Source organism: Panthera tigris, chromosome E1 (genome assembly GCF_018350195.1).
Source record: "Panthera tigris isolate Pti1 chromosome E1, P.tigris_Pti1_mat1.1, whole genome shotgun sequence".
In the NCBI taxonomy this organism is placed as follows: Eukaryota; Metazoa; Chordata; class Mammalia; order Carnivora; family Felidae; genus Panthera; species Panthera tigris.
Window position 1 is genome coordinate 53,669,985 of NC_056673.1, and position 26,302 is coordinate 53,696,286.

The following is a 26,302-nucleotide window of genomic DNA, read 5'->3' on the forward strand; positions in this document are numbered from 1 at the left end:
GGTGGACGAGGCTGGCCAGCACCTCAGCATGCGAATCCAGCGTGCTGGACGGTACGTAGCCTTGATAATGACAGTGGCAGTGCCCGCTGTCCCCGAAATGCTCCCTCCCGGGCCCTCGGGAGACACGACGCCCACAGCTCCGTCTATCCCACCCACTTGCTGCCGCTGGCCTGGCAGGAAGTGGATGAGCCCAGCCCTGTCCAGGAACAGGGGGATGGGTGGAATGCCCTGTCTAGGACGGCCCACATCTGATCTCCTCTCAAGGGAAGCATGGCGTTGAAGAAAGCACCAGAGCTTCTGACTCAGGGAAATGTAGGTGTGGCTTGCCCCTCTGCTCTTTCTTTCTTAAGTTTATTTATTTTGAGAGAAGGAGAGCAGGGGAGGGACACAGAGAGAATCCCAAGCAGGCTCTGCACCGTGAGGGCACAGCCCAACTCAGGGGCTCAAACTCACCAACTGGTGAGATCATGACCTGAGTCAAAATCAAGAGTCAGACGCAGGGCACCCAGGTGTTAAGCGTGCGACTTCAGCTCAGGTCACGATCTTACCGCTCTCGTGGGTTTGAGCCCCGCGTCAGGCTCTGTTCTGACGGCTGACGGCCTGGAGCCTGCTTTGGATTCTGTGTCTCCCTCTCTCTCTCTGCCCCTACCCTGCTTGCGCTTTCTCTCTCTCAAAAATAAACATTAAAAAATTGGAAAAAAAAAAGAGGCAGACGCTTAACCGACCGAGCCACCCCAGCGCCCCACCTCTCTGCTCCTTCTTAAGAATGTGTGCTGAGCAAGTTCTGGAACCTTGCGAGCCTCGGTTTTCCCATCTGTAAAATGGGGACAACGATGGCCGACTTTGATGGGCTCCTTATAAGAGGCCCCAGACATAATTGCCAGGCATATGGCACGTGCTGTACTAATGCTTGTCCAATGAGGGAGCAGGTGTATGAGTCACTGGTGGGGAGTGGAAGGTATGGGGTGAGGTGGAGAGGTTCCGGGAGGGAGACAAGGAGGGTGTTGCAGAAACCCCCCACCGGAGTGAGGATCCATTAGGGGCTCCCCACCAAGCATCAGGAGAGCACAGATTCCCTTGTCCGGCAAATTCTTTGGCTTCGCCCATGGACGTGTGAACCCCAACCGTCCGCAGCTGCCCATGAAGGATCTGTCATGCCCCCTTGGTCACCTAATCCTCTTTACTGGTAGAGGGGCTACACCTCAGTCCCTTGGCTGCCAGTAGAGGATGTGACCTCCTTTTCTGCCTCCTCGGGACACCGAGGACAGTGAGAGAATGACAGCTCCCCTTCCAAACCCTGTTCCTCTCAGCCTCCTGACCCCAGTGAGGTTCTTGCCACCAGCCTGACCTCCCAGCCTCCCGGTCACCTCTGTTTGTGTCCTCTGGGTTCGGGGACCTGAGCCTGGTTCCTCTGGGGATGAACAGCAGGGAGTAGGTAAGTGGCATCCCTTCTTGGCTGACCTGCCAAACTTCATTCTCCCTCCCATCATGACAAAGAGTGGCAGGTGCGTGGCTCCAGGGGCCGGAGAACACCTGGAATCAGCCACCTCGAGGCCCCCTCGAAGGACCACTTATTTATTGGTTTATTATAGGACATACGTGCCCAGGATTCAGAATTCAACGAATAAAAGAAAAGGCACACCGGAAACGTCTCTCTCCTCTGTGTTCCCCAGCCACCCATGGCTCCCAGCTCCGCACACGCACAGCCACAGCCACTAGTTTCTCGGGCACCTGTCCAGAACGTCTTCATGCAATTGCAAGCAAATGCCAACCCACGATCCTTCCCCTCTCCAGCAGGAGACTCGGCCTCCAGGAGGCTGTTTAGCTCCTTGCTCTGTGCATGTGACGAGATCTTTCCGTAGTAACCGCACTCAGAGCTTCCTCAGGCTTCTTGACAGTGGCCGAGCGGCAAGTGGCGAGGAAGCTTTGCTTTGTCCCAGTCGGGTGGTCAAAGGGAGCAGGCGGGGGAGAGAGGGCCTTGGGGCAGGGCTGGGGTGGAAAGAAAGGACGATGCAGCACGAATCCACATGGTTCTTCTTGCCCCTCCGAGTGTCCTGACTTGGCCCGCGGGACCCGCCGGCTCAGTCCCGTCCTCCCACAGGAAGAGATGAGCTCGGGGTGGAGGGCACACGGGCACGCGGGGAGGACCCGGGACAGATAGATGGATTCTCAGAGACACGAGATGGGCAGGGAGAAAATAACCACCTAACAAATGTGGCATCTTCTCCGGCACCCAGGGAAACACACGATGCCCTTTCTGGTTCGAGTCCTTGAGTGTCACGGTTGATATTTAAAATGATTCTTACTCGCATTAAATAAGATATTTCAATTCCACGAAGCTGTCAGCAGCTTATGCGGACACCAGAAGTAATAGGCACGCTCTCCTTGTATTGTCCTCGTTAATAAATCAGACGCCTCGAGAGGCACGCGGCGATGCTCACAGGGACGAAGGGGGTGTGTGTACACGCACACACGTGTGCACGCACACGCACCCAGGCACACACGTGTGCCTCCGCCCACGTGCACGCGGTCACACCCACATGCATGCACGCTCACATATACACGTGCAAAGTCGTGTGCACACAAGCACACTCACGCAGCCTCCGCACAAACTCACACACACGTGTGCGCGCACGCCCGGCACAGGAACACTCACGCACACACCCGTTGGCGTCCAGGCACGTACGCACCCTGCACACGCCCACGCACGCCTGTGCACGCTCACGCAAGGCACACAGTGCCTACACGGGTACACAGGCACACCCACACGTGCACTCAATGCACGCACAGGTGCACACGCTCCCACACGGATGCATACTCATGCACTGTTGCGCGCACACCCGCCCACGCTCACGGCCACACTCTCACGCACGTGGGCAACACTCCCAGGGTGAACCCACGTCCAGCCACTCCCATCCGAGGTCACCCGGGGCAAATCCACCCTGCTCGGGTACAGGCCACTCTCCCTGTCACGCTGAGGCCACGGGCACTCCGGGCTGCCTCGTTCAGTAAGCTCTTCGCCCGACGTGGGGCTTGAACTCACGACCCCGACATCAAGAGTCACATGCTCTACTGACTGAGCCAGCCAGGTGCCCGGGGCTGCCTCATTCAGATGCGCTCAGGACACCCGGATGTCCGTCGTGGACACGCACGCTCTCTCCCACCAAACCGCGTCTTCTAGATTCCTGGTAGCCCCTGGGGACACCAGTGTCTGGTCACTGATCCCTTGGCGCTAGGGCTTTCTTCTCCAAAGACACCGTGTGTGGTGAGGCTGGAAGGGGAGGGAACAGCAGCACTGAGGTTTGGGGCAAACAGACTCCCCGGCCGTGCCCCGTCCCTAGGCTCCCCCGCGAAAGGTGTGGGCTCTCCGTGACTTGCCTGCTAGGCCTCCGCATCCACAGGGCGGTCAGCGGGGACCGCAGGAGTCACCACAGATGGCCGAGGGGACAGGCTGTGGGGATAGCGGAGTGCGGCTGAGCCCTGGGGACCCAGGCGTCCTTCCCTCTTCCCAGGGGCTTCTGGGCGACGGGAGAGGCAGCGGGCCCAGGTGTGCGTGCCCGTGTGTGTAGAGTGTGTGTGCGGGCACACGCCCCCACCCCTGCCTGCAGTGGGGAGACAGCTGGGGCTCCAAGCGCTGGCCACTGCAGCGGGCTACCCGTGGGCCCGACATCGTGGGTTTGCTTTTGCACAGATTCCTCAGGAAAGAAAGCAAAACCCTGTGCAGAATGATTTAAAGGGAAAAGTACATGTACCAGGAAATAGATAAGAGTGATGTACCATTTTATAATTAACACAATTAGCGACAGGATAAAAAGTGTCACGTATTTAACATATATCAACGCAGCTAATGCTCGTGATGCTGTGGGACGCTCGTGCTAATAGGAAGCTCGGTTAAAGGATGGGAAAACCGAGCCCGGAGTAATGAAGTAACCTGCCCCAGGTCACACAGCGAGCCAGTACCTAGTACATAGGGACAGTCTAGGATAGAGAGAGGCTGAGCCTCACCTGGACGCTTACCCAATACTTTGGGGTCTCTCATTTCTGGGGTGTGCTTTGAAGAAGGCAGTTGTGACTATCTACAGTCCGCCCCTTACACACAGAGAGACGGCTGACGGAGGGGACAGAGAATTTGGTCTGCAACACCCTTACAGAGAAAGCAGGTGCTGAGTACCGACTGGCCGGTCCGGTATCAGGGGAGACCGAGGGGCAGGGGGCGGGACTGCTCAGGAAAACTGTTCAGTGGGCCTTTTGGCTTTTGGTTATGGAAGGGGCTCAGGTATGAGAGGCACCAGGAACACAGCTCAACTGTTCTGTATGATGCACTCACTGGGCATGTCGCGTTTTCCCTCTGGCAACAGCCTGAAGGATCTGGAATTCACGGGCAAGTAGGGAGGAGAGAGAGAAAGAGAGGAAGAGAGAAAGAGAGAGAGAGAGAGAAAGAGAATGAGATGGTGGGGTGGGGAGAGAAACAGAGACACAGGGAGAGACAGGGACACACACACACACACACACACACACACACACACACACACACGCAGAGGCAAGAGTTACCCCCGCACAGGAAGCAGACGATCCTGAGGACGACTGGCCCCGGGAGGATGATGCCAGGAAGATACACCCCGTGGCGAGGGCTGTCAGGGCAAATTCAGGAACAGTGATTTATGCTCTATTTTAAGCGCTTTCTGTCCTGTGCTGTAATTCCCCTCCCACATCCTCGGTAAGAGTGTCGCGCCCAACTGGCTTCTGCTACTGGCACTCTGGGGAAGGAAGGCAGCCTTGTGCTCAGGCCGGGGGAGGGGTCGCCCTTTGAAGGGAGGCGGCAGCCTCAGGGGGAGGTTTGAGTGAGGAGGTTTGAGTGAGGAGCAGGAGCAGGAGAGGTGACTGCGAGGCCCAGGCCAGGTGAGCATCCTCCCCCCCAGGGTCCTTGGAAGGCGTGAGACGGTCATGTGGATGTTCGAATAGTGGAGGACTCGGGTATGGTGGGTGCCCCCCGCCACCCGGAGGACTGCAGAGTGGAGGCTGTCACAATAGACAGAAGAGGCCCCCTGACTCTGACTACAGAATATGGGGGAGATGGACGCTGGGCCACTCATCCCTTCCTGCCTCAGTGCATCCCCCCCCCGCGGGCACACGGGGGGTGGCTGGAACCCCGGAGCGCTGGGTGGCAGTCAGGGGGCAGCCAGGACTTACATCTGCAGGTGTCTGCAGCACCCGCAGCCTGCAGGGACCGGGCTGGGCACGGGGGCTCAGGAAGACCCCTGCCTCCGGGAAGTGGAAAGATCCCCTCTGGTCCCTCTCTCCAGCTCTCCCAAACTTCTGGAAGTTTCTGATGAAAACGGGCCGCCCCTCGCCTCTTCACGTGCAGCCCCTCAGCCCACAGGGTTCCTCTCTGCTTCCAGCCAGGATTGTAACAGCCGGTCTTAAGGGTTAACCCACTTCAAGGTAACACACTCCTTGCCTGCTGACCTAAGGTCCTTCATCTGTAACACAGCTAATTTACTTTCTTTTGAGATTTGCAGACCATTGGCCTTGGGGAGCGAAGGATCAGAACTTTTTCAGGCCACAGAGGCCAGCCAGTCTGATGAAGCCGCCTTGACTTTCTGATTAGTGCAGCAATCTTTTAGCAAAATGTTTTTCTTTTTTAAGGGCACACCAATGACTTTACTGACCTCCCTCTGTGCATCTGGAGACCCTGACCTCCTTTGCAGAAAGAACAGAGCACTTGTGCACATCACCAGGCTCTCTTGCACAGTCCCCCTCCCACACCCCAGGCATCAAAGATCTAGAACTTCTTGTACAACCTCTGAGCACTGAGATAACTCTGTAGCTGGCATCATCGAGTCTGCACATAATCAAGAAATGTCACAGACCGCTGTACTCCCTTAGCTGATTAAAACCCTTTAAAAATCTCTGGGGCCAGGCAGAGAGCTTAGAGTTGGACTTTGGATAAGAATCCAACTTGCTGGCCTCCTGAATAAGCTCATATTCCTTTTCAGTCAAAACTGGTCTCTTGGCGGGCACTTGGGTGGCTCAATTGGTTGGGCGTCCAACTTAGGCTCAGGTCATGATCTCATGGTTCATGAGTTCAAGCCCCGTATCGGGCTCTGTGCTGACAGCTTGGAGCCTGGAGCCTGCTTCGGATTCTGTGTCTCCCTCTCTCTCTGCCCCTCCCCCCACTCGACTCTTTCTCTCTCTCTCTCTCTCTCTCTCTCAAAAAATGAATAAACAAAAAAATTAATTAAAAACTGGTCTCTTGGATATTGGCTTTTTGAGCAACAGGCAGCCAAACTCGGTTTTTCGGTAACAGGATGTCCCTTCCAGGAAGCCTTCTCGAACACCCTCTGGGTTGTCCCAAATCTGGTGCATTTGTCACAACTTAATGTAATGTCCTATGTACTTGCACGTGTCTCCCTGAGGCCACATCTTGTATGCTGTCCCATGTCCCCCGTGCACCATGGAAGGCCAAATAATGCCCCCCGCCCCCCGCCAAAGATGTCCACATCTGAATTCCCAAAGCCCACGAGTATGTCACCTTCTAGGATATGATGGTTGAATTGGGTCCCCCCAAAAAGATGTGTTGACATCCTAACCCCAAGGGGCGCCAACCACACCACGAGCTAGAAGAGAGCCATGAAATGCATTTCCCCTGGAGCCTTCAGGGAGACGGGCCCCGCGGACACCTTGATTTCAGACTTCCGGTGTCCAGAACTGAGAGAGAATCAAGGTCTGTTGTTTCAAGCCCCCTGGCTTGTGGCACTTTGTGACAGTACCTCTGGCAAGCTCACACGCAGCAGGGACTCGGCAGCTGTGATTTACTGAAGGACCACGAGCCACGGACATTTATCTCGGATTACTCGCTGGGCCTGACGTGATCCCAAGGGTCCTTCTGAGAGGGCGATGTGAGAAGGACAGCAGAAGCTGGAGGGGTGCAGGGCCGACAGCCAAGGGATGCAGGCGGCCTCTAGAAGTCGGAAAAGGCGAGGAAAAGAGTCTCTCCCCTCCCGCCTCCAGCTCGGCCGCCTGCTCGCATAAGGCACAGCGTGTGGGCTTGTGCAACCACTTTCTTGTTTTGTTTTTTTAACTTTTTTAATATTTATTTTAGAGACAGAGAGAGCACAACAGGGGAGGGGCAGAGAGAGCCTGAGACAGAATCTGAAGCGGGCTGTAGGCTCTGAGCCATCAGCAGAGAGCCCGACGCAGGGCTCGAACCCATGAACCCTGAGATCATGACCTGAGCCAAAGCCGGATAGTCAACCGACGGAACCACCCAGGTGTCCCTACAAGCACGGATGGTTCGTTTAGAAAGCAGAGGACCCTCTGCAGAGCCTCCCATCCCTGTCCTGGCGTTCCTGCTACCTGTGAGCCCCGTGTGTGGTCCCGAAACTCCCTGCTCTACCAGGAGAAGCCACGATGTTCGATGCTCGAATTGATCTCAGGAACTGTGGTCAATGAGACGGCTGGTGGCATTATTGAGCTGGAGGCTGTAACACTGTGACAGCCCTGGCTTGAGTTGGCCGGGGATGGTGCTGTCCGCCCCGGGACCTTCCGGGCCAATTAACTGCTCTCGAGGAATAAGGAAAGGCACTTCATTAAAGGCTGGCATCAGCAGGGTGGTTCTCACAGACATGGAGCAAGAAGACAGGTGTGGGGGGAGGGAGGTCTGAAGTGGCCACACTGTCACCACGGGGAGATTAAGCAGGGACCGCCCCCACGCCCCCAACAATGATAAGAGCATCCAGTTCCCAGCAAACACTGGACGTACATTATCTGGCTCACCTCCGCGTTTACTGCAGGGAGAAGGGACTCCTGTCCCGTTTCATAGCCAGGGACCTGGGCTCAGAAAGGTTGAGCAAGTCACCCGAGGTCACCCAGCTAGAGGGCAGCAAAGCGACATTCAAAGTCAGGCCCACCTGAATCCAGACATGTCCCCGCCCCACGCCTGCCCCTGACCCGGTGCCCTGGCTGGGTAGCGGGCACATCCCAGAGCGAAATGCCTCCCCGGGAGCTGCCCGGACCTGTCCTGCCCCAGGAGCCCCGCAGAGAGAATCCTCTAAGAGCCAAGAGTAACAAGATGTGGGATCGTTGTTGCAAAGACTGGGGCGGGACACTATTATTACCGGGAACAGACAGAAAGGAACAGAGAAGGCAAAATCTGCGTTCAAGGAGTTCAAACTTGCAGACAATTCAGTGTGGATTTTTAAAAGGTGACTGGGAAGGAAGGAATCCTGAGGCTTGAGGGGTGCCAGTGTGGCTACTGGAAAAAAAAAAAAAAAGAAAAAGGAACAACAGAAAAAGGCAAGAAGTGTGGCCTGTCTTCTGCTTACAGTGATGCTCTGGAATTTCCCCCCATGGCTACTTCTCCTTCGCAGAAAAGGAGGCTCCTTTGTCCTGGGCTTCTGGCATCTGGCAGAAATTCCTTAGGGGCCTTTTTTTTTTTTTTTTTTTTTTTTTTACACCTAGTAACAGGCTGCATGGAAATATGGCCTCAAGGAGCCAGACTGCTTGTGCTCTGTGGCCAAATCGTAGAGGGCTGGGCCAAGCAGCCTCTTCGCTCTGTCTGGGACTCCCCAGCCTCTCAGGTGCACAGAGTGAGGCCGTCTATTTTAATGGCAGAGAAGCGGCCTCCTAATTAGACCTGCCGGCCGGGCGGGAGGGAGGGCCCCCCAGAAGCCTTCTTCCTCCACGCTGCAGGGACACATCGGGGAAACATCCGAGCCTCACTGCAGTTTAGCATTTGCCCACGCGTGACTCATCCATAAGAAACACCGGGTAAACGTACAGAACCACAGCCCCGCCCCGCCCCCCAAAGCACCCTCTGCTCACCTGCCGCTGTCTGGTCTGACAGCTTTCCTTTCCATCTCAGACACCGCTCCCTCCCGCACCTCACAAAAACTCGGGACCAGCAAGCTTCACAAGCCGGCTGCGGGCCTTTTCTGAGGCCGAGTGTCAGATTTATTGTAGTATTTACGCATTTCTCACCCACGGAACGCGCGGGAGACCGTGCGAGCGCCTTCAGTAGGCTGCTCTCTTTTGTTTCGTGTGTCCCTAATGAAGTTTTTGAAGGTCGTTCCCTCGCCCCCATTTCCCCCATTAGCCTGTGGTTTTTACTGCGTGATTTTGCACGGCGGGGCGGTTTTTACACGTGAACAGAACTGATTGCCAAGCGCTTCACATGGCGTCTGACGCTTGGGAACCACTCAAGAAACGCGTCCGGATGTGTTTCCTGTTACCGTGAACCGTTCCACCCGGCCTGGAGTGCCCACTATGTGCCAGGCGCTGGGTTAGCGTGAGCAGCGGGCACGGCGGTAAGAACAGTAAGACCGTGAGTCTGTGGTGTTGTGCGCCCGTCAGCCACTTGTGTTTAGACGAAGATGTTTCTGCCACCGTCATACCCTGCTCGGAAATGCATGGCTCCCCGGTTCTACTCTGAGTCCATTCTGTACCCATTGCTACCCGCCAAGACAGTGTGCTGCCCCTGGGAGCGAAACATTGGCCCCTGGGCATCTCCGAGTCTCAGAGAACAGAAGTGAATAGGGACTTGCTCGTCTTTGAGCAGGAGGGGCTTTGTGAGGGCCCCTTTAACCACCACGAGGGATAAGGGCTAATTCGCACTGAGGAGGCGGGGCGCACGTGTGTTAGAAGCACTAATTTGGAGGGGGGAGCTCTAGATGGGCACTGAGTGCGGGCGATGGTGTGAACCCTGCCAGGCTCTGCCCAGCTGAGCCCTGCTCCCTGGCCTTCACCAGGCTCCTGATTTCCCCAGGCCAGATGTTTGTGGGATTAATGAATGTTGATAAGGCTGGAGGATGAACCACAGTCTCCCCGGGGGTCCCTGCAGCTTGCCTGGGCGGGTCAGGTGGAGGGAAGCTGGGAGGAGGCCTCCCCGGCCATCCTGAGTGCCTGCTGCTGGGTAGTGCGGCAGGGCGGGGAGGGGGGCACGTGATGAGATGCCCACTGGGTTCCTCGGGCGGACCTGCTTCAAGGTCACGGCTGATGTTCTACCTGAGGCAAGGCTTCACTGCATGTCTCCTCTCCGAGTCCCAAGGCTCAGGCACCGGGCAGGGAAAGCGTCTGAGTCCTGTGCCCTCCCCCAGCTCCTGGCTCTGGGTTACGTCTCCCCCTGTGAGAGTCATGGCTGCCCTCCCGCCAAGATCAGAAACCTGCACCCAAACAACCAGTGGGGTCGAACGCCGCGCTGGGGGCTTTGGGGGCAAAGGCTGTGAGCGCTGGTGGGCACTGGTGGAGGAGGAGGGTTTTTGACGGTCAGTGTATGTGTGACCTTGGGCCAGTTGTCTGACCTCTCTGTGCTTCCACGTCCTCGTCTATAAGACAGAGGTAATGATAATACTAATTAGTAACAATAATATAAACCAGGCGCTATCTTAAGTGCTTTGTATTACGGTATTGCACTCGTCCCTCATTAGCTACTCTGTGAGGTCAGAATCCATTTTATCCAAATTTGGCAGATGAAAAAAAGCTGAGGAAACCAAGGCACAGAGAGGTTAAGTAATCTGCCCAAGATCACACAGCAGGTGGCAGAGCCCCAGGAGGCTGCCTCTAGATTTTGTGCTCTTAACCATCACGCTGTAGTCCCTCCCTGCGGGCACACTGTGAGGGTATCATGAGATGGGACCTGGAAAGGACTTAGGACAGGGCTGTACGTGAGGTGTGCCACAGCTCGCTAAGAGTTAGCTGCCACGGGGGTTATTAATGTTATTATTTTTCACCTAGCCATCTGTCCCGCGAGGAGGGAGCACTGCCCTCGGCCCTCTCTAACAGCCCCCAAACCCGGCGCCCGAAGCCCACTCTTCCCCATCAAGTCCTTGCCCAGCAAGCCAGTCGGGGAAGCAGTGGCAAGGTCGGGGCTCCATGGCGTCTCATGTTAGGAGCTGTGGTGGTAGATGCCCTGAGCCCTGGGGCCCTGAGACACCTCTCCTCCCCATCCTCGTGAACACCTGCTCAGACCCCAGGCAGCTAGCTCTGCAAACAATCCCACCGGCCCCGACTTTTCTGGCCTTTGTCCAGCATGACTCACTGCCATCTCTGCCCGTTCCCTTTGGGTTTTCCAAAGTCACCCTCGGAGGTGACTTCAGGGAAACTTAGTGGGGGAACCAGGCCAGAACTGTGTTAATGAGGCCCTGAGGACCCGCCTGTGAGCTGCCATCTGGAAAAGGTAATCTGTGCCGACTGCCAGGCACCGGCCGGATCTGAGTGGAGGTTGGGAGACTCGAGAGCACGGCCCTAATATTTTGCAATGGCTCCAATCCCAGGCTGCCCTTGTGACTTGCTTTCACCAATAGAATCTGGTGGCACATTCCAAAGCCCAGGCCTCAAGAGCCTTGCAGCTTCTATATTCACCTCTCAGACCACCAGGCCCCCAAGACCACTAGGCCATGAAGGATGGTAAGCCACAGGAAGAAAGGCCTGTACCACAGCTGTCCAGCCCAGCCCAGGCCAGCCCAGGCCAGCCCAGGCCAGCCCAGCCCAGCAGATGGCCAGCAGAGAAATGATAAATCATGGTTGTTTAGCCAGGAAGTTTTGGGGCGTTTTTCTGGGCAGCAATAGGTAACTGACTGGAGGCTGGGGCCAGGAGCAGGCTGGGCATGCTCCTGTGGGCAGAGGCTCCCCAGCTCTGTATGGCTCCCTAGGGGTCAAGGGTAAAGGAGCAGGTGCAGACCTCCACGGTCTGCTCAAGATCTTTGGTGAGATGATCTCTTTTGGTCACCCTTCCCCCATTCTGCAGGAAGAATGGCCTCTCCATTTCCTAAGCCCTGGATGATCCCCACCCCCCCCCACCCCCGCTCCCGCTGACACTGAGCCCCCAGAGACGCCAGTTGGAGCTGAAACTCCTGTTCCCAACCCCCACCCCTCCTACCACTCCCAGGAGGCTCTGTGGGGCAGGAGACTTGGGCAGCCGGCTGGGAGCAGGTCTCTCTCTTGGCCAGAGTGGGAAATTCAAAGTCACAGACACCTCGGTACCCTATGAGCCAGAGGGCAGAAAAGCGGGCCATTGCAGCGACTTCTCTTGATGGGGACAAAGACACAGGGCAGAGACCGCTTGAACCCTCCCACACAGAGAAATCCCACACATGGGCCAGAAAGGGGCTCTGAGGGGTATGGGTGGGGAGAGGGGAGTCAGCCCCCAGGAAGCAGGGGTCATTACCAACTCCCCAGGCACCTGTCTAGACCATTTGCCTGCCTGAGCGCATAACTGAGTCGAGATCTCATTAGTTTCTGTGTCCTGGCTGAAAGCCAATGAGGGAGAGGCCCACAGGAAGATCTGGGGAGGGGGCGTTCTTAGGGCACGCTGGGGTCTCCAGTCCAGACGTGTGGGGAGAAGGAATGAACATCTCACACATTGGACTATCCCAGATAAAAAACATATGTGCCTCTGATGGACGCCACCCCTCCCTGCCTCCCTAAGGACCTTGGGCCGCACATGTCCACCCTACGCCCATCTCTGTGCACCGGTTCCCAGGGATTCAGGCCAGATTCAAATGTGTCAATTTCAGGTGATGAATGATCAAGCCCTTCCTAATTTGCATGTTAAGTTTCCTTGTGGCAGAAATAAATAGCCTCAGCTCATCAGAGAAGAGCTTTCTTGGGGGGGGCCTTTCATTAAAGCGGTAGTGAGCACTTCTCCAGCGTGTTCCGTCCCGTACTGTGGGGGGTCTGGGTCCCCAGGCCACCTGTCCCAGGGCTGCTGGGACGGGCTCTGGAGAATCTGTCAGTCACTGCCAAGTGGGAGGAGGGGAGGGTGGGGAAGAGAGGGCGTGGCTTGTGTGCACACACCTGTGTGTTCTAGAATGTTCCGGCAGTGAAGCTGGCAGCCGGTGCACATCCCTGGCCTCATCCCTAATTTGCAGCATAACCCTGGATGTGTTAACTTTACCCCTTGGGTGTCAGTTTCTGCATCTATAAAATTGGAAGTGTAGTTACTGCTTTGTGGGTTCCTCGGGCCGCCTGTGGGCGTGACCCACCGGGACGCTGATGAGTGAGCACACACCATGGGCGCCCGTGTGATGGGTCCTGCGGGTGGCCCGTGTGTGGGCTGTGGTGGGACACCCAGAGCTGTGCCTACCTACCATGTCCGCAGAAGAAAGACAGCAGCTTCTCTCTGCCTGCCCCAGCTTCGGGGGAACCCATGATGCCTGGAATGTCCTCCCTGCCCCCCCGCCCCTGCAAGGGCTCTCGGGGCCATGACTCCTCAGGGTGGTGCTCTGAAGCCGTGGGGACACTGGGAGAACTCAGAAGACATCCAAGGGCAGAGAGAGGGGAGGCCAGAACCGCCTCCCCCAGCACAGGGCATCCCTCCCACCTCCTGAGGGGTTCAGCCTGATGAGGAAAACATCACCAAATCAACCTGGATCCTGGAGTCTTTGCTCTCTACCAGACCAGAACTCTGCACAACTGGGTAGCCCGGTCAGACCCCAGCAGCCCCGGATGCTGGTGCAGGGAGCCTGGGTTTGAATGGCAGCTCTGACCCTCCCACCCGGTCTGGTCCCTGAGGAAAGTCACTTTCGTCTCCTGGCTACGGAGAGTCCCAGCTGCAGGATGGAGGGCTCAGCCTAGATGCCAACCGGGCCATCGTTCTGTGGCCACGTGACGGTGTCACGGCTCCGGGCTTGTGCCCCCACCTCCCCGAGGCCTCAGCTGGGGTCCAGCGAGGTGACACCCACCACGAGTCTCTGGCCCTGGCGGGAGTGGGGGGCCCACTTCCTCCCCAAGCCAGGACCCATTAGTGAGGATGTGAGGAGACAGGTTGCTATGGAAACTGAGACAGCCAATGTTTCTGAGACTTTTGCTTCTTGTTTCCCTTTTCCCCCTTACATTTCGAACTTATTCATCTTAATTGACATAATTATTGCCGCGTCAACCTGAGGCACAGGGAGCCAGCTGTGCCCCTCGCTGCCCACTACCTGCCCTGACCCTGCGGGGCTCTCTCCCTGTCGCTTCTCTCCCGGCTTCTCCTGTCACTCACCAGCAATCCCCCGTGGCCAGGAAGAAGCTGTCCCAAAGCAGGGGGAGGCCCCCACCCCAGCGATCCTGGGCCCCTGTGGGGACAGGGGTCATGGCCGCTCCAGGTAACTGAGATGCCAGCTTGTCTTCCAGCCCAAGCTCCTCACCTAGAGTCGACTAGGACTCCTTATTTACACCTCGGGAGCGGACCCTTCTGCCCACTGGGTAAATGAACTTGGGTCTCTCCGAGCCTCCATATTCTCATCTGTGCAATGGATCTGTCCTACCTGCCCGTGCATCCCATGCCCGGGCAACAAATGGAGCGTGGAAGGAAAGCAGTTCTATTGCAACAGGAAGTCCCATCGATTTGGACCGGGTGGGGGAGGAGAGACCCCTCCCCCCACAAGGGGCTGGAGGGTGGCCAGCCAGTTCCACCCTCATGTCCCCCAATGCCAAGCCAGCCGCCGACTCTAGGGTGTGGGACTGGATGCCTGCTCGCACCCGGGAAGCTCTGGTGGCTCCAGCTGGGAGAGTCTGGGCAGGGGGGGCGGCACTGGCACCTTGCTCTCGACCACTGGTTCTCAATGGGGTGGATGTGGCCCTCTAAGGCACACTTGGTGGTGCTGGAGACATTTCTGGCTGTCACATTTCAGGGAGGGGGCTACTGGGATGTAGTGCGTGGAGACCAGGGGTGCCGCTAACCCCCCCTGCCGTCCACGCGGTAGTCCCCACGACAAAACGCAATCTGCCACCAATGTTAACAGTGCCCGGGCTGAGAAACCCTGCTCTGGTCACGGTCTTCCTCGTGGGCGGCACAGGGTATCATCTGGGGGGTCCCTCTAACCCTGCTCCCTCCCCCATCGTTGAAAGCCGGCCCTGTGTGTGCAGGTGCGGGGCTGGCTGGGCTCCCTGCACCCCTCCTCCCTTCCCGGGCTCCGGCGGAGCGGGAGGGGGGCCTCTGGGTCAGGGGAAGGACAGCACGCTTGGCTGGGGGCCTCTTTCTCCTCCCAGCCCACCTCCCCCATCCCTCCCCGAGGATTACGACATTTCTAAACTCGTTAACTTTTAATTACTACCTTCCCTCTGCCTGAGTACACTGGCTCCAGGCCACGTACATCTCTATTAAAATTCAATTTATGCCCATCATAACTAATTCCTGCACTTCAGCTTCCTCACCGGCAGCCTTCAATTTTCAGACAGGATGTCCAAACTCATGGCCAAATCAGAGTTTATCTCCAAAGAGGCTGGCAATGGGGTTGGGGGGGAGGGGAGGGTCTGGCTTTGTTGAGGAAGAGGGGTCCGGAGCCTCCTACAAGCACTGGGAGGAGAGTGTGGCCAGACAGAAGGAGGCGGGGACAGCCTGCCCCGCGGTGTGGACATGGTGGGTGGTGTTCGCTTGGTGGCCTGGAAGGCCGCCATTTCCGCTTACACAGCCATCGATGACCAGCCACCCTTCCATACACTTAACCTTCCGTGACACTCATGACCCTCCGGGAGGTAGCCTATAATAACTGGTGTTATTATTCCCATTTAACAGACTGGGCAGCTGAGGCAGGGCTTAAGTCATTTGCCCAAAGGCATACACTGAGTCACAGTCAAGACAGGGACTCCTACTGGGGGGGATGCTCGCACTGAGCCTTGGAAGATCAGGCAGCAAAAGTGAGTGAGGACAGTGCAGGTCACTGGGGAGAGGTAAAGGCAGGTGGTCCTGAACAGTAGACACCATCAGGAGAGGACTCATTCCGCCCATTAGCCAAGGACGTGGGTGAGGGAGGAGACTGGGAAGAGGGGCAGGACCAGGGCACACAGGGGCCTGAGGCGCCCTTGACCCAAACCCTCCAAAGACCGCCCGCCTCCTGCAGGACGCAGCCCAGAATGTCCCTCCTGGCAGTCGTGATCCTTCCTCCGCCATCCTGTGCCGGCCATGTCTCCCTGATCGCAGGGCAGCATCGCTGGCCCAGTCTCGCCCCCCCGCCACGTTCACATCTTCCCCTTCACTGGCTCTTCATCCAGCCCCCCTCACTGTCCCTAAGCTCCCCTATGTCCCTACACCTAGCTGACCGTTGTTAGTGTCCCACAGCCGTCGACACACAGCCGGCCACTCGGTCCTTCTCAAAACCCCCTCCCCGTTCTGTGACACCCTGATCTCTGTCTTGGCCTCTTGCTTTCATTCCGTTGGGCAGGTTCCCACCTCTTTTGTTTATTTGCTTTCGGGGGCCCTGAGGCTCTTTCCTCCGCGCTACGTCTGCTCTCTCGCCCTGCCCGTTCCCACGGGGTCCGCTGTCACGCTGATGTCAGTGATCCCTAAGTCAAGATCTTCAGCTTGGGCTTTCCTTCCCCACCCCAGGCGCGCGTATCTTCCTCGCCTGCTGGATGCTGCTACCCGGTGTTTCTCCACGCACCCAAGGGGAGCACGGAGACTCCCCACGGTGTCCCTGCTTTTCCAGGGTTTCTTCCACCAAGTCCCTGCCTCTCCACCTGCCTTCCTCCCTCACCCGCACGTCCAGCCCCTCGTCACGTCTGCTCAGTTCTGCCTCCTGGATATGTGTCAGACCCCTCCGTTCCTCCGCTCCCCACTGTCTCCAAGATGGCCCGGCCACCCGCCTCCCATCACCCCTGTCCACCCCGGGGGTTCGCCTGTCCTCCTCCAGTCCACTCTCCGCCCCGGTGCCTGGCTACAGGGTTTAGAAATGGACACCTGATCATGGCCCTTCTCTGTGAAAAACGAGTCAAGGGCCCCACACAGCTTTTGGCCTAAGAGAAGAGCTCCCCGGGAGCGCCAGCGAGCCCCGACTTGACTGACCCTGGCCGCTTCTCCAGCATCCTGACCTCCTGTCCGTGCCAGCTTTCTTTCAGTTCCTCTGTCTGCGCACACGGCTGTCTCCAAAGCCCCACTTCTGCCTCTTCTAGCTCTGCCTAACCCTGCTCATTCTCAGCGTCCCCAGTGACACCTTCTCCGACCTGTCCTTCACCTTGATGGCGCTTGTCGAAACTGGAGTCCGGCATTACGTGAAGAGTTACTGAGTGCTGTTTCCATCCCGCACTGCACACTCTATGGGGGTCAGGGCTCCCCTGTCTTATTTAGCACCCAATGTCTACACTCCAGGGGAGCTCCACCCGTTCACTTCCCGTCCCGCCAATGCCTCTTCCCCTCCGGATTCAAGTTCGATATCTTCCACAAGCTGCCCCCAACTTCTCTAGGCCTTTACACCTGCTGTCCCTCCTCAGTCTGGGTGCACATGAGCCACGAGTCCTGCTCCTCGGCTAGAATAAATCTTTCCCAAGGGTGGTGGGAAGGGCGGGGCTGGCACTGCCTTTCCTGACTGTCCTCCTTGACCAGCTGTGTGCCAGGTGGGCAGAGAGTCCCAGATCCGTGCCTTGCGACTGAGCAAAGTAGCATCCCCTGATGTTCCTCCATCAAACCTGGAGGGAGAGGATCTGGCTCTCATCTTGGTTCAGAGACTTCAGTCTTGAAGCCCCACGTCCCTCCCTACTAAGACGACTCTCCTGTAGGAGCTGCTGATGCACGGGGATTGAGAACAGGTGCCTACGGGAAAGGGGCTGGCGCACGGCCTGGCATGGGGTACATGGTCACTTGAAGCGTTCGTCATCAAGAGTTAACACACGTGAAGTCCTTGAGACGGGGCTGGGCCCACGTAAGCTCCTTGTGTTAGCTGTGACTAGTTCCCCTGCACTGGTTTAGGAGGCTGGCGGGGGCCATCCCCGGAAAGTTGAGCCCTGCAATGCTGCCACTGTTGGTGGGGGAGACAAACACAGCAAGACAGCTTGGAGCAGAGGGTGGGATGCAGGCTCGGGGTCCAAAAGACCCTGGGTAAAACCTGACTTCCCAGGTCTGGCTGTGTGACCTCGGGTAAGTTGCTGAATCTCTCTGAGCTGGGACTCCCAACTAGGAGGTGGAGATAATAATAGCGTTAATCTCTCAGAACCGCTGTTAGTTAGAGGTTGGCTCAGTTCTGGGCACCCACGTGGTATATGCTCCAGCACCTGCCAGGAGCCCGCTGGCCTCTGTATCCTTGGCCTCGGCCGCCTGCTCTCACTTCTAAGGGGAGGCCAGAGGACAAGCCAGAGACAAAGCAGCTGGCCCGGAGAGTTTCTCTTCATCCTCTTCTCTGAAGAATTTCAAAGGCTGCAGCTGCCCCCCATGTGTCCCCTGCTTTGTGCCCATAGCGAGGGCTGCAGCATGCGTGGGTCTCTGCCTCAGCCACGGGGCTTTCTTCTCTCTGCCGCTGAGCCCGCGGGCAGTGCCCTGATACCACAGCTCCCCCACAAGGGACATCAGCCTGGCCGTGGGGCTGGGGACGCAGCCTGGGGCTGGCCAGTGTCCTGCCTGGCTCTTCTGAGCTTCCCCTCCACACACCTGCTCTTCTCCACGCCAGCCAGGGGCCAGCCGGGGCCTCAGAGTCTGGACTCGGCCTCCACTCGTCTTACCTCCTCATGCCTGCTCATCTCAGGGTCTGCGGGGCCCCTGGCTTCCTGCCCTCTCAGGGCAGAGGAATGGCGTACGGTGACAGGACCGTGGCAGAAGGAGCCCCGTCAGGACCCCGTGTGCGTCTACACAGGTGGGACAAGAACCCACACGGGTCACACAGCCTTCCTGGATCTGCCACTTGCTCTCTTCATGACCCAAGGCAAGTTCCAGAACTTCTCCGAGCTCCAGTCTCCTCATTTTGCAAAATGACGGTAATAACACTCACCTAGTGCTGCTGTGAGATGATGTATGTTCAGTTAACCATGTGTGGGAATCTAAGTGTGTGTGTGTGTGTGTGTGTGTGTGTGTGTGTGTGTGCGCGTGTGTGGGTTGTCCCCAGCCACACAGTTCTGGCTGGTTCAGTGGATGATGCAAAGTGAGGCAGAATTGATTCGACTTGGGGAGAGGGCCCTGGAGGGTGGAAGGCGGGGAAGAGAGGGCAGAGGAGGGGTGCCGAGGGGAGGGAATAGGGGAGAGTGATCTGAGGGAAGAGACTCCAGGGGCAGCACAAGAGGGCCTGACCTTCATGAGCTACCAGCCCACCCAGTCAGGAAGTTAGGCTAACAGGCCAATGTGCTTCACCCAGACATAGACTCACGATGGTTAAACAAGAGCCTGAAGGAATCACACCCACCCACCCAACTACCTACCCACCCCCCCACACGTGTGCGCATGTACAGAGGCTAACAAACACATTAGAGCGTATACTTCCAAGTAAGTATTGTGTTCAACCTCCTCCCACCCACCCCAACACACACCAAGAGCCACTGTGAGAGGCCGTGCACCTGTCCCACTGGTGGAGGGGTGGCAGTGGGGGCAGTGCCCAACCCTTTGGGACGGTCTTCCCAGGCAGTATCCCACCCACATGGGAAAAGAGATCTCATTTCCTCAGAGTCTGATAATGCTTTATACCCACAGCGGTACCCCGAACTCTCAAACTGGGAATTCAAGGCTGGCTTCAAAACCAGCCATGGTTTACCAAAAACCATGGTAACATATGTCACCAACAAGGGGCTCTCACAGCACTTGACCACAAAAAGAGCTCTAAAGAGGGTCCTGGACCATAACAGTGTCATCGGACAGGTGCACAGAGCCCCCATGACCACCTAGGAGGAGATGTGCTCGCTTGCACACGAGGTCCCGAGGTCCGGCTGGTTTGTTACCAGATCTGTCCTGCTATTCTACCGAGACAAACACTTTGTATAATCCTAGCAGGTGCTGTTTATTTCATGCCTGTTGCAGCAGGGACTGGGCTTGTCCCGTAGAATCTCACTGAATTCTTACTGGAACTTTCTAGAGTGGGCATTACTGCTCCCGATTCCGAGAGGCAGGGTGGCTAATTCCGCCCAAGGCCCAGAGCCAGGAAGTGGTAGGAGGGTGACTGTATTCAGGGGGCCCAACTCTGAGGTCCATGCTATTTCCATTCTGCCCCCCACGGTCATTCGTCCTCAGAAGGATGCGGCAGGCTTTCCTTCGTGTGGGTGTCACACACGTGCACACACGCCACGGCCATTCTGTTTCAGATCCCACTGAGAATGAAGGCCGGTGGAGAGTGGATGTGAATGTAACGTTGTTCCTTTGGAGACAGAGTAGGAAACATAGTGGAATTTATGGCGGCACTTCCAATCTTATTTTCTCTCAACTTGCTGAGTAAATTCAGCCATCTTTCTGCCTGAAAATTGGATATTATCACCCAACTCAAGCCCTGGGGTTCGCAAGAGACTAGGAAGTTCTCAGCGGCAAGCGGTGGTCGGAGAAGCAGGGGATAAGCCGGCCAAACTCCTCTGGGTTGCAATTTTCAGTATGCACTTATTTCAAAGGTGAATCCGGTATATTTTATTGAGCCAAAAAACAAGAAAGTGCTAGAAATCCAATAGCGACATGTCAAAAAGACCCAGGATCCAGCTCGAGGAAGCTCCACGGGCCGATTATGGGTTACTACGGAGCATCAAAGTGAAGAATGACAGGGATAGATTGAAACACACTGAATGAGAAAAATAATCCGTCAGTTCATACTGATGCTAAATTATTTTAAAGGAAGGTGAGAAAGGGAAGATCCTTTTTATAAAAGAATGACAAATTGGGCATGCAAGCTGGTGCAGCCACTCTGGAAAACGGTATGGAGGTTCCTCAAAAAACTAAAAATAGAACTACCCTACGACCCAGCAACTGCACTACTAGGCGTTTATCCAAGGGATACAGGTGTGCTGTTTCGAAGGGACGCGTGCACCCCCATGTTTATAGCAGCACTATCAGCAATAGCCAAAGTATGGAAAGAGCCCAAATGTCCATCGATGGATGAACGGATAAAGATGTGGTATACACACACACACACACACACACAATGGAGTATTACTCGGCGATCAAAAAGAATGAAATCTTGCCATCTGTAACTATGCGGATGGAACTGGAGGGTATTACGCTAAGTGAAATTAGTCTGAGAAAGACAAATATCATATGACTTCACTCATAGGAGGACTTTAAGAGACAAAACAAATGAACATAAGGGAAGGGAAACAAAAATAATATCAAAACAGGGAGGGGGACAAAACAGAAGAGACTCATAAATAGGGAGAACAAACTAAGGGTTACAGGAGGGGTTGTGGGAAGGGGGAGGGGCTAAATGGGTAAGGGGCACTAAGGAATCTACTCCTGAAATCATTGTTGCACTATATGCCAACTAATTTGGATGTAAATTAAAAAAAAAAGATTACTCCCCCCCCCGCCAAAATGACAAATAAAAGTAAAAGGAAAGATAGAAGTAGAAAATCTGCTTATCACAACCACAAAGGTAATAACTGATTCAGGTTAGACTCCTCAGTGGATACTCAACCACCGAGTGAGAGATTTCTGGGGAGGAGAAGAGTCACAGTTTCGAGTTATCCCTCAAAGGGAAGGGGCACCTGGGTGGCTCAGTCGGTTGAGCGTCCGACTTCGGCTTGGGTCATGATCTTGCAGTTGGCGAGTTCGAGCCCTGTGTTGGGCTCTGTGCTGACAGCGCAGAGCCTGGAGCCCGCTTCTGATTCTGTGTCTCCCTCTCTCTCTGCCTCTCCCCTGCTCATGCTGTCTCTCTCGGTCTCAAAAATAAAGATAAACATTAAAACACACACACACACACACACACACACACACACACACACACACACACACAAAACAAACAAAAAAACAAAGGGAAAACGATACCTCCAGACCTTGACGGTGGAGAAATCTGGTGCAAATCACCTTGACCAGCTGATCAAACGTAACCTCACCAATAATGGGGCAAAGTGACAGGAAGTGTCTTCAGGTATGAAGCACGAAGGACTCACATCTGGGTAATTTTCTTGCCAAGAAGGTTTAACCTGAATCTAATCAGGAGGATGTAACTGGACAGATCTACCCTAGGGGACATTCTGCAAAACTGGCTGAGCTCTTAGAAATGTCAACGCCGTGAAAGGTAGCAAGAAACAATGAGGGATAGTTCTAGATTTCAGGAGTCTAAAGAGTCATTACAACCACATTTCATGTGTGGTCCTTGATGAGATCTTGTATCAAACAATAATAAAAATGGCCACAAAGGACATAATTGGGACAGAGGTATCAATGTGAAATTTTCCATTCTTTTTTTTTTTTTTAATTTAAAATTTTTCTTTTGAGGCGGGGGGTAGAGGGGTAGAGGGAGAGAGAAAGAGAATCTCAACCATGCTCAGCACAGAGCCTGATGTGGGGCTCGATCCCTTGACCCTGGGATCATGACCTGAGCCCAAATCAAGAGTCGGACGCTCAACTGACCGAGCCACCCAGGCGCCCCTCGCTGTGAAATTTTCTGAGTGTGAAAATTGCACATTGGTTCTATAGGGCAATGCCTTATTCTCGGGAAATTCTACTTAGGGGTGAAGTGACATGATGTCTACAACTAATTCTTTTCCTTTCCTTTTTTTTTTTTAAGTTTATTTATTTATTTTGAGAGGGGAGGGAGGGGCAGAGAGAGAGGGAGACAGAATCCCAAGCAGGCTCCACGCTGTCAGCGCAGAGTCTGAGGCGGGGCTCACTCGAACTCACAAACCATGAGCCCAAATCAAGAGTCGGACGCTCAACCGACTGAGCCAACCCCGGCGCCCGGAGAAGAGACCTTTCTTATGGGCACAGCACATATTTGATTAGAACAAAATCCCGACCGACTTGTACTCGGGCACCCGGTGGCTGCCGTGCCGTCACGGCCAGCCTTCCTGGGTGAGGAGGCAAGGGGATGACTTTCCCCCCCGGACACGTGTTTGCGTCCCCCTGAAATTTCCACCCAACCAAAACTCTGAAACAGAACACAGCTCACCCACAGACAACGTAAGAGACAGAGCCGACCCCCGTGCGGTCAAAAATCCATGCTTGACTTCTGACTCCCCACGCCCCTCCAACTGAACTACTAAGACCTACGTTGGCCGGAAGCCTTCCCGATAGCATTAACCGTCAATTCTCACGTTATTTTGTACGCTATATGTATCACATACTGTAGTCTTCCAGGAAAGTAAGCCAGAGAAAAGAAAATGTTATTACGAACACGGTACGAAAGAGAAAATACATTTACAGTGCTGTGTGCGCTGTATTTATCAAAAACGCCCGCGTGTTAGTGGACCCGTGTGGCTCAGCCCATGCTGTTCAAGGCTCAACGGTATTTGCATTCCCCTCTCTGCTTTGTTTTCTAGAACCTGCAAAGCACACTTAGTAGAGGCTGCTTGGGATGCATATTAAGGAAGCTACGGTCACAGTCCTTCCTCAGCGAGAGGCTGGATGTAAAGAATTTCCAGCCCTGGAGCCGGACGACTTCTATTTGAAGCCCAGCTCAACCATCTGACCTTGGGGGAAGTGTTTAATGTCTCTGAGCCCCAGTCTGCCCATCTGTCGAATGGGAAAAATAACCGAACGTTCTCAAAGGATGGCTGGCAGGATTGAATGAGATAATCACACAGGGCGCACATAACGCCTGCCAGGTAGTTAATTCCTTTTCATTGGCAGTGATTCCGATGATCGTTACCATCATCAATAGCTGGGGCCCTGACCACTACCTGGACGCCTCCAAGACAAAGAGCTGTTTTCAGAGGAAGCCCGTTGCATCCATGGGCAAGTCTGATCCTTAAGCTGATCCTTAGCAGCTGTCCCTGTGTACCGTCCACACTGGCAGCCTAGCAGTCCCAACCCTCCTCCTCCTGCCAGAAGAAGTCAGGGGCAGGCTGGGAGGCCACTTACACCTGTGGTGTCAAAACTGCCCCAGGGACGCCAGGTAGCAGCCAGGAGCGCTCTGGGTCCCCGGGTGCAAACCGCCACAGAGTCTGCTCAGGGGGACACCCCTGGTCTCCCTTGTGGGCTCCCTGGAGACCCAACGCCCAGAGTGGCCAGCACTGGAAGGCCCCCTGCTTCCTTGGCCTCTCACCATCCAGAGGGGAATGTGGTCCTCCTGTCCTGGACCCTCCAGCTCCCTCCTCTGACAAAGTGGCCACGTCCACCAGCCGATCCAGTCCAGGGTTGGGGCAGAAGGGATGAGGAAGGGGCAGGGTGGGGGGTTGTCGCCCTGAACTCTGGCCTCCCTGCTTGGCAAAGAAAAGGACGGTTCTCTGGAAAGGACAGATCGGCCAGTAATTAAGTACCGTCCTGTTATTTGCATTCTGGTCCCTGGCGGCAGATCTGTATCAACATCCCCAGGGCAAGACAATCTTGTTTCCCCAACAAAACCGATTATGCACATCAGGCCTGGGGATTAATCACCAGCCACAGGGGTGGGGAGGCGGTGAAAGCAGGTGGAGATGCCGGAGGGAGGAGGGAGGGATTGCCAGGAGGAAAGGCCGGAGGCCAGGCCGGGCTTGGGGGGCCCAGCTGCCCGTTGCTCACGCTTCTGGCGGCAATCCCCCTTCACTAAGACCCTGTGCCCCTCCCTCCTCTCCGTTCTCCCCATTTGGCAGTGTCCTGGGGAGGGAAGGGCCAGTCCAGAGTTCAGGGCACGGGCACAAACATGGAGTAGGGACAAGCCCAAAAGCCTTGGGCAGGCCACTTCCGTGCCCCCAAATACAAGACGTCCTTCCCTTACTGATCCCGGGTTGCTACATGCCCCACCTGTGTGTCGGATCCAAGCCCCCCCAGTGCTCCCCGGAGATAGCAGAGTTCTCCTGGGGGCTGGGGAGCAGGGGCTCTGGTCACAGGCATGACCACAGCCCAGCTGCTGGGAGTAAGCTCCCCGACCTCAATCCTTGTTGCATGAGCCACTCCGTCTGGCCCCCTGCCTAGACACCCTCCATTGGGCTCAGCAAGGCAGGGTCCTCATACTCCTGGGGCAGGGCTGTCTTCCCCCCTCCACCCCGACTTCCGCCACCCCAGCCTCCCAGTAGCACTGGTGTGGGAACCCCTGTCCCCCAAATGGCCACACGGGCCCCCCACCCTAGTTCCCCTTCAGGGCACAGCAGGGGCTCTGGCAGCCAGGAGGGAGGGGAGGGGAGGCTTGCCTGTACTCCAGCGAGAACTTGGTCAGCTCCCTGCTGTTGTGGAGCCACTTGAATTCCAGCGGCCAGCTGCCCTCGGCCATGCACGTGAGCACCAGGCGGTTCCCCTCCAAGTGCACCTGCGTTCGCACCGGCTCCGTCTTGAAATAGGGGGCCACATCATCTGTGGTAAACAGAGACACAAAGCCACAAGTTAGCACTGCTCACCTTCAGGTGGTTGTTCACGTGGTGCCCTAGCGCCCTGAGCAGACAGAGCAGGTGCAGCCAGCTAACTTGCTCAAGGTCACGTGGCCGGGAAGGACTTGAACTTGGGTCGGTTTGACTTCGGAGCTTGATCTTCAGAGGGAGTCCTCCACCCCTACCAACCAGTTCTCGGCCTTCTTCCTCCCAGACCGCGCCAGGCTCACGGCCTCTCCTGCCACCGCCCTGTTCTGGTGCTTTCTGTCGCTCTCCCCTCGAGATCCCCATCCACTGGATACCCTGTGATTCTGGGGGCACTTACTGCCCTTTGGTCAAAGGGAATATAAATGTCACAAGGAAACCGGGGGAGGGGTGGGTTGATACAAGTGTCGGGTGGCAGGGACGTCCTGAGTCCTGCCCCTAAGGCTGGGAGAGCCCGTCAGAAGCATCATGGGCAGAGTCCATCTGGCGGGCCCTCTCCACCGCCAGGTTGTTTGATCCTTCTGTCCTCTTACCCTCAGACTTGGCCAGAATTAGGTGTCTGTGGTCTGCAGGTGGGTTCACATTCACGTCAAGGCCTCACCCTGGGTTCAAGTGCAGACCGACCACTCAGAGCACCAGCGATATACGTCTGGGGCCGGGTCAACTGGCATCACGCCCCCACCCTACACCCCAGGTCTGAATCTCATGAGTGCATAGCTTGTGATTACTGGGGAGGGGCCTTCCTTGAACCTCATCCCTGCTACCAGCTCTCTTTGTGGGGGCCGCTGGAGGGCAAGCCTGGGTGTGTACGGAGGGAGAGCCAGGGCAGGCAGGTGTTGAGCCCCTCCCCCCCCCAATCTCTGCATCACTCCCGACAACCATCCTGCAGCTTACCGCCTTCCAAAGCCCTTCAGGAGGTCCTCTTTTGGGGGAGTGTGCTGGGGAAGTGGCACCCCCCCTGGTCCCCTGGTCCCCTGGTCCCCCGCCCACCTCCGGTGGCAGCAGAGGGGAGAGAGGCGAGCAGGCACCCATTTGCCCGCAGCCCACTCTGCTGAGGCAGCGGCTCTGCCTCTGTTTGACAAATGGGCACATTCGCACTTCAAAGGCACATTCCTATTCCCCAGCAGCGTTTGAGAGCCCTTTGAATTGTGTTTTTAAAAACCCTCTGTTAGTTCCTGTCATCACTCGTTTGTTTTAAAACAATAACACTCCTAGTGATTCAATCCCT

At 56.1% G+C, this 26,302-nt stretch overlaps 1 protein-coding gene across 2 annotated transcripts in view; it reads right to left on the reverse strand.

The window, feature by feature from the left end:
* Positions 1-26,302, reverse strand: part of SDK2 (sidekick cell adhesion molecule 2) — a 263,893-nt gene that overhangs the window by 113,942 nt on the left and 123,649 nt on the right. For both annotated transcript variants that reach the window (XM_042965582.1, XM_042965580.1), the window contains exon 2: positions 24,916-25,075. In XM_042965582.1, coding sequence (XP_042821516.1) covers positions 24,916-25,075 — 160 coding nt within the window. The remainder of the gene's footprint in view (positions 1-24,915; positions 25,076-26,302) is intronic.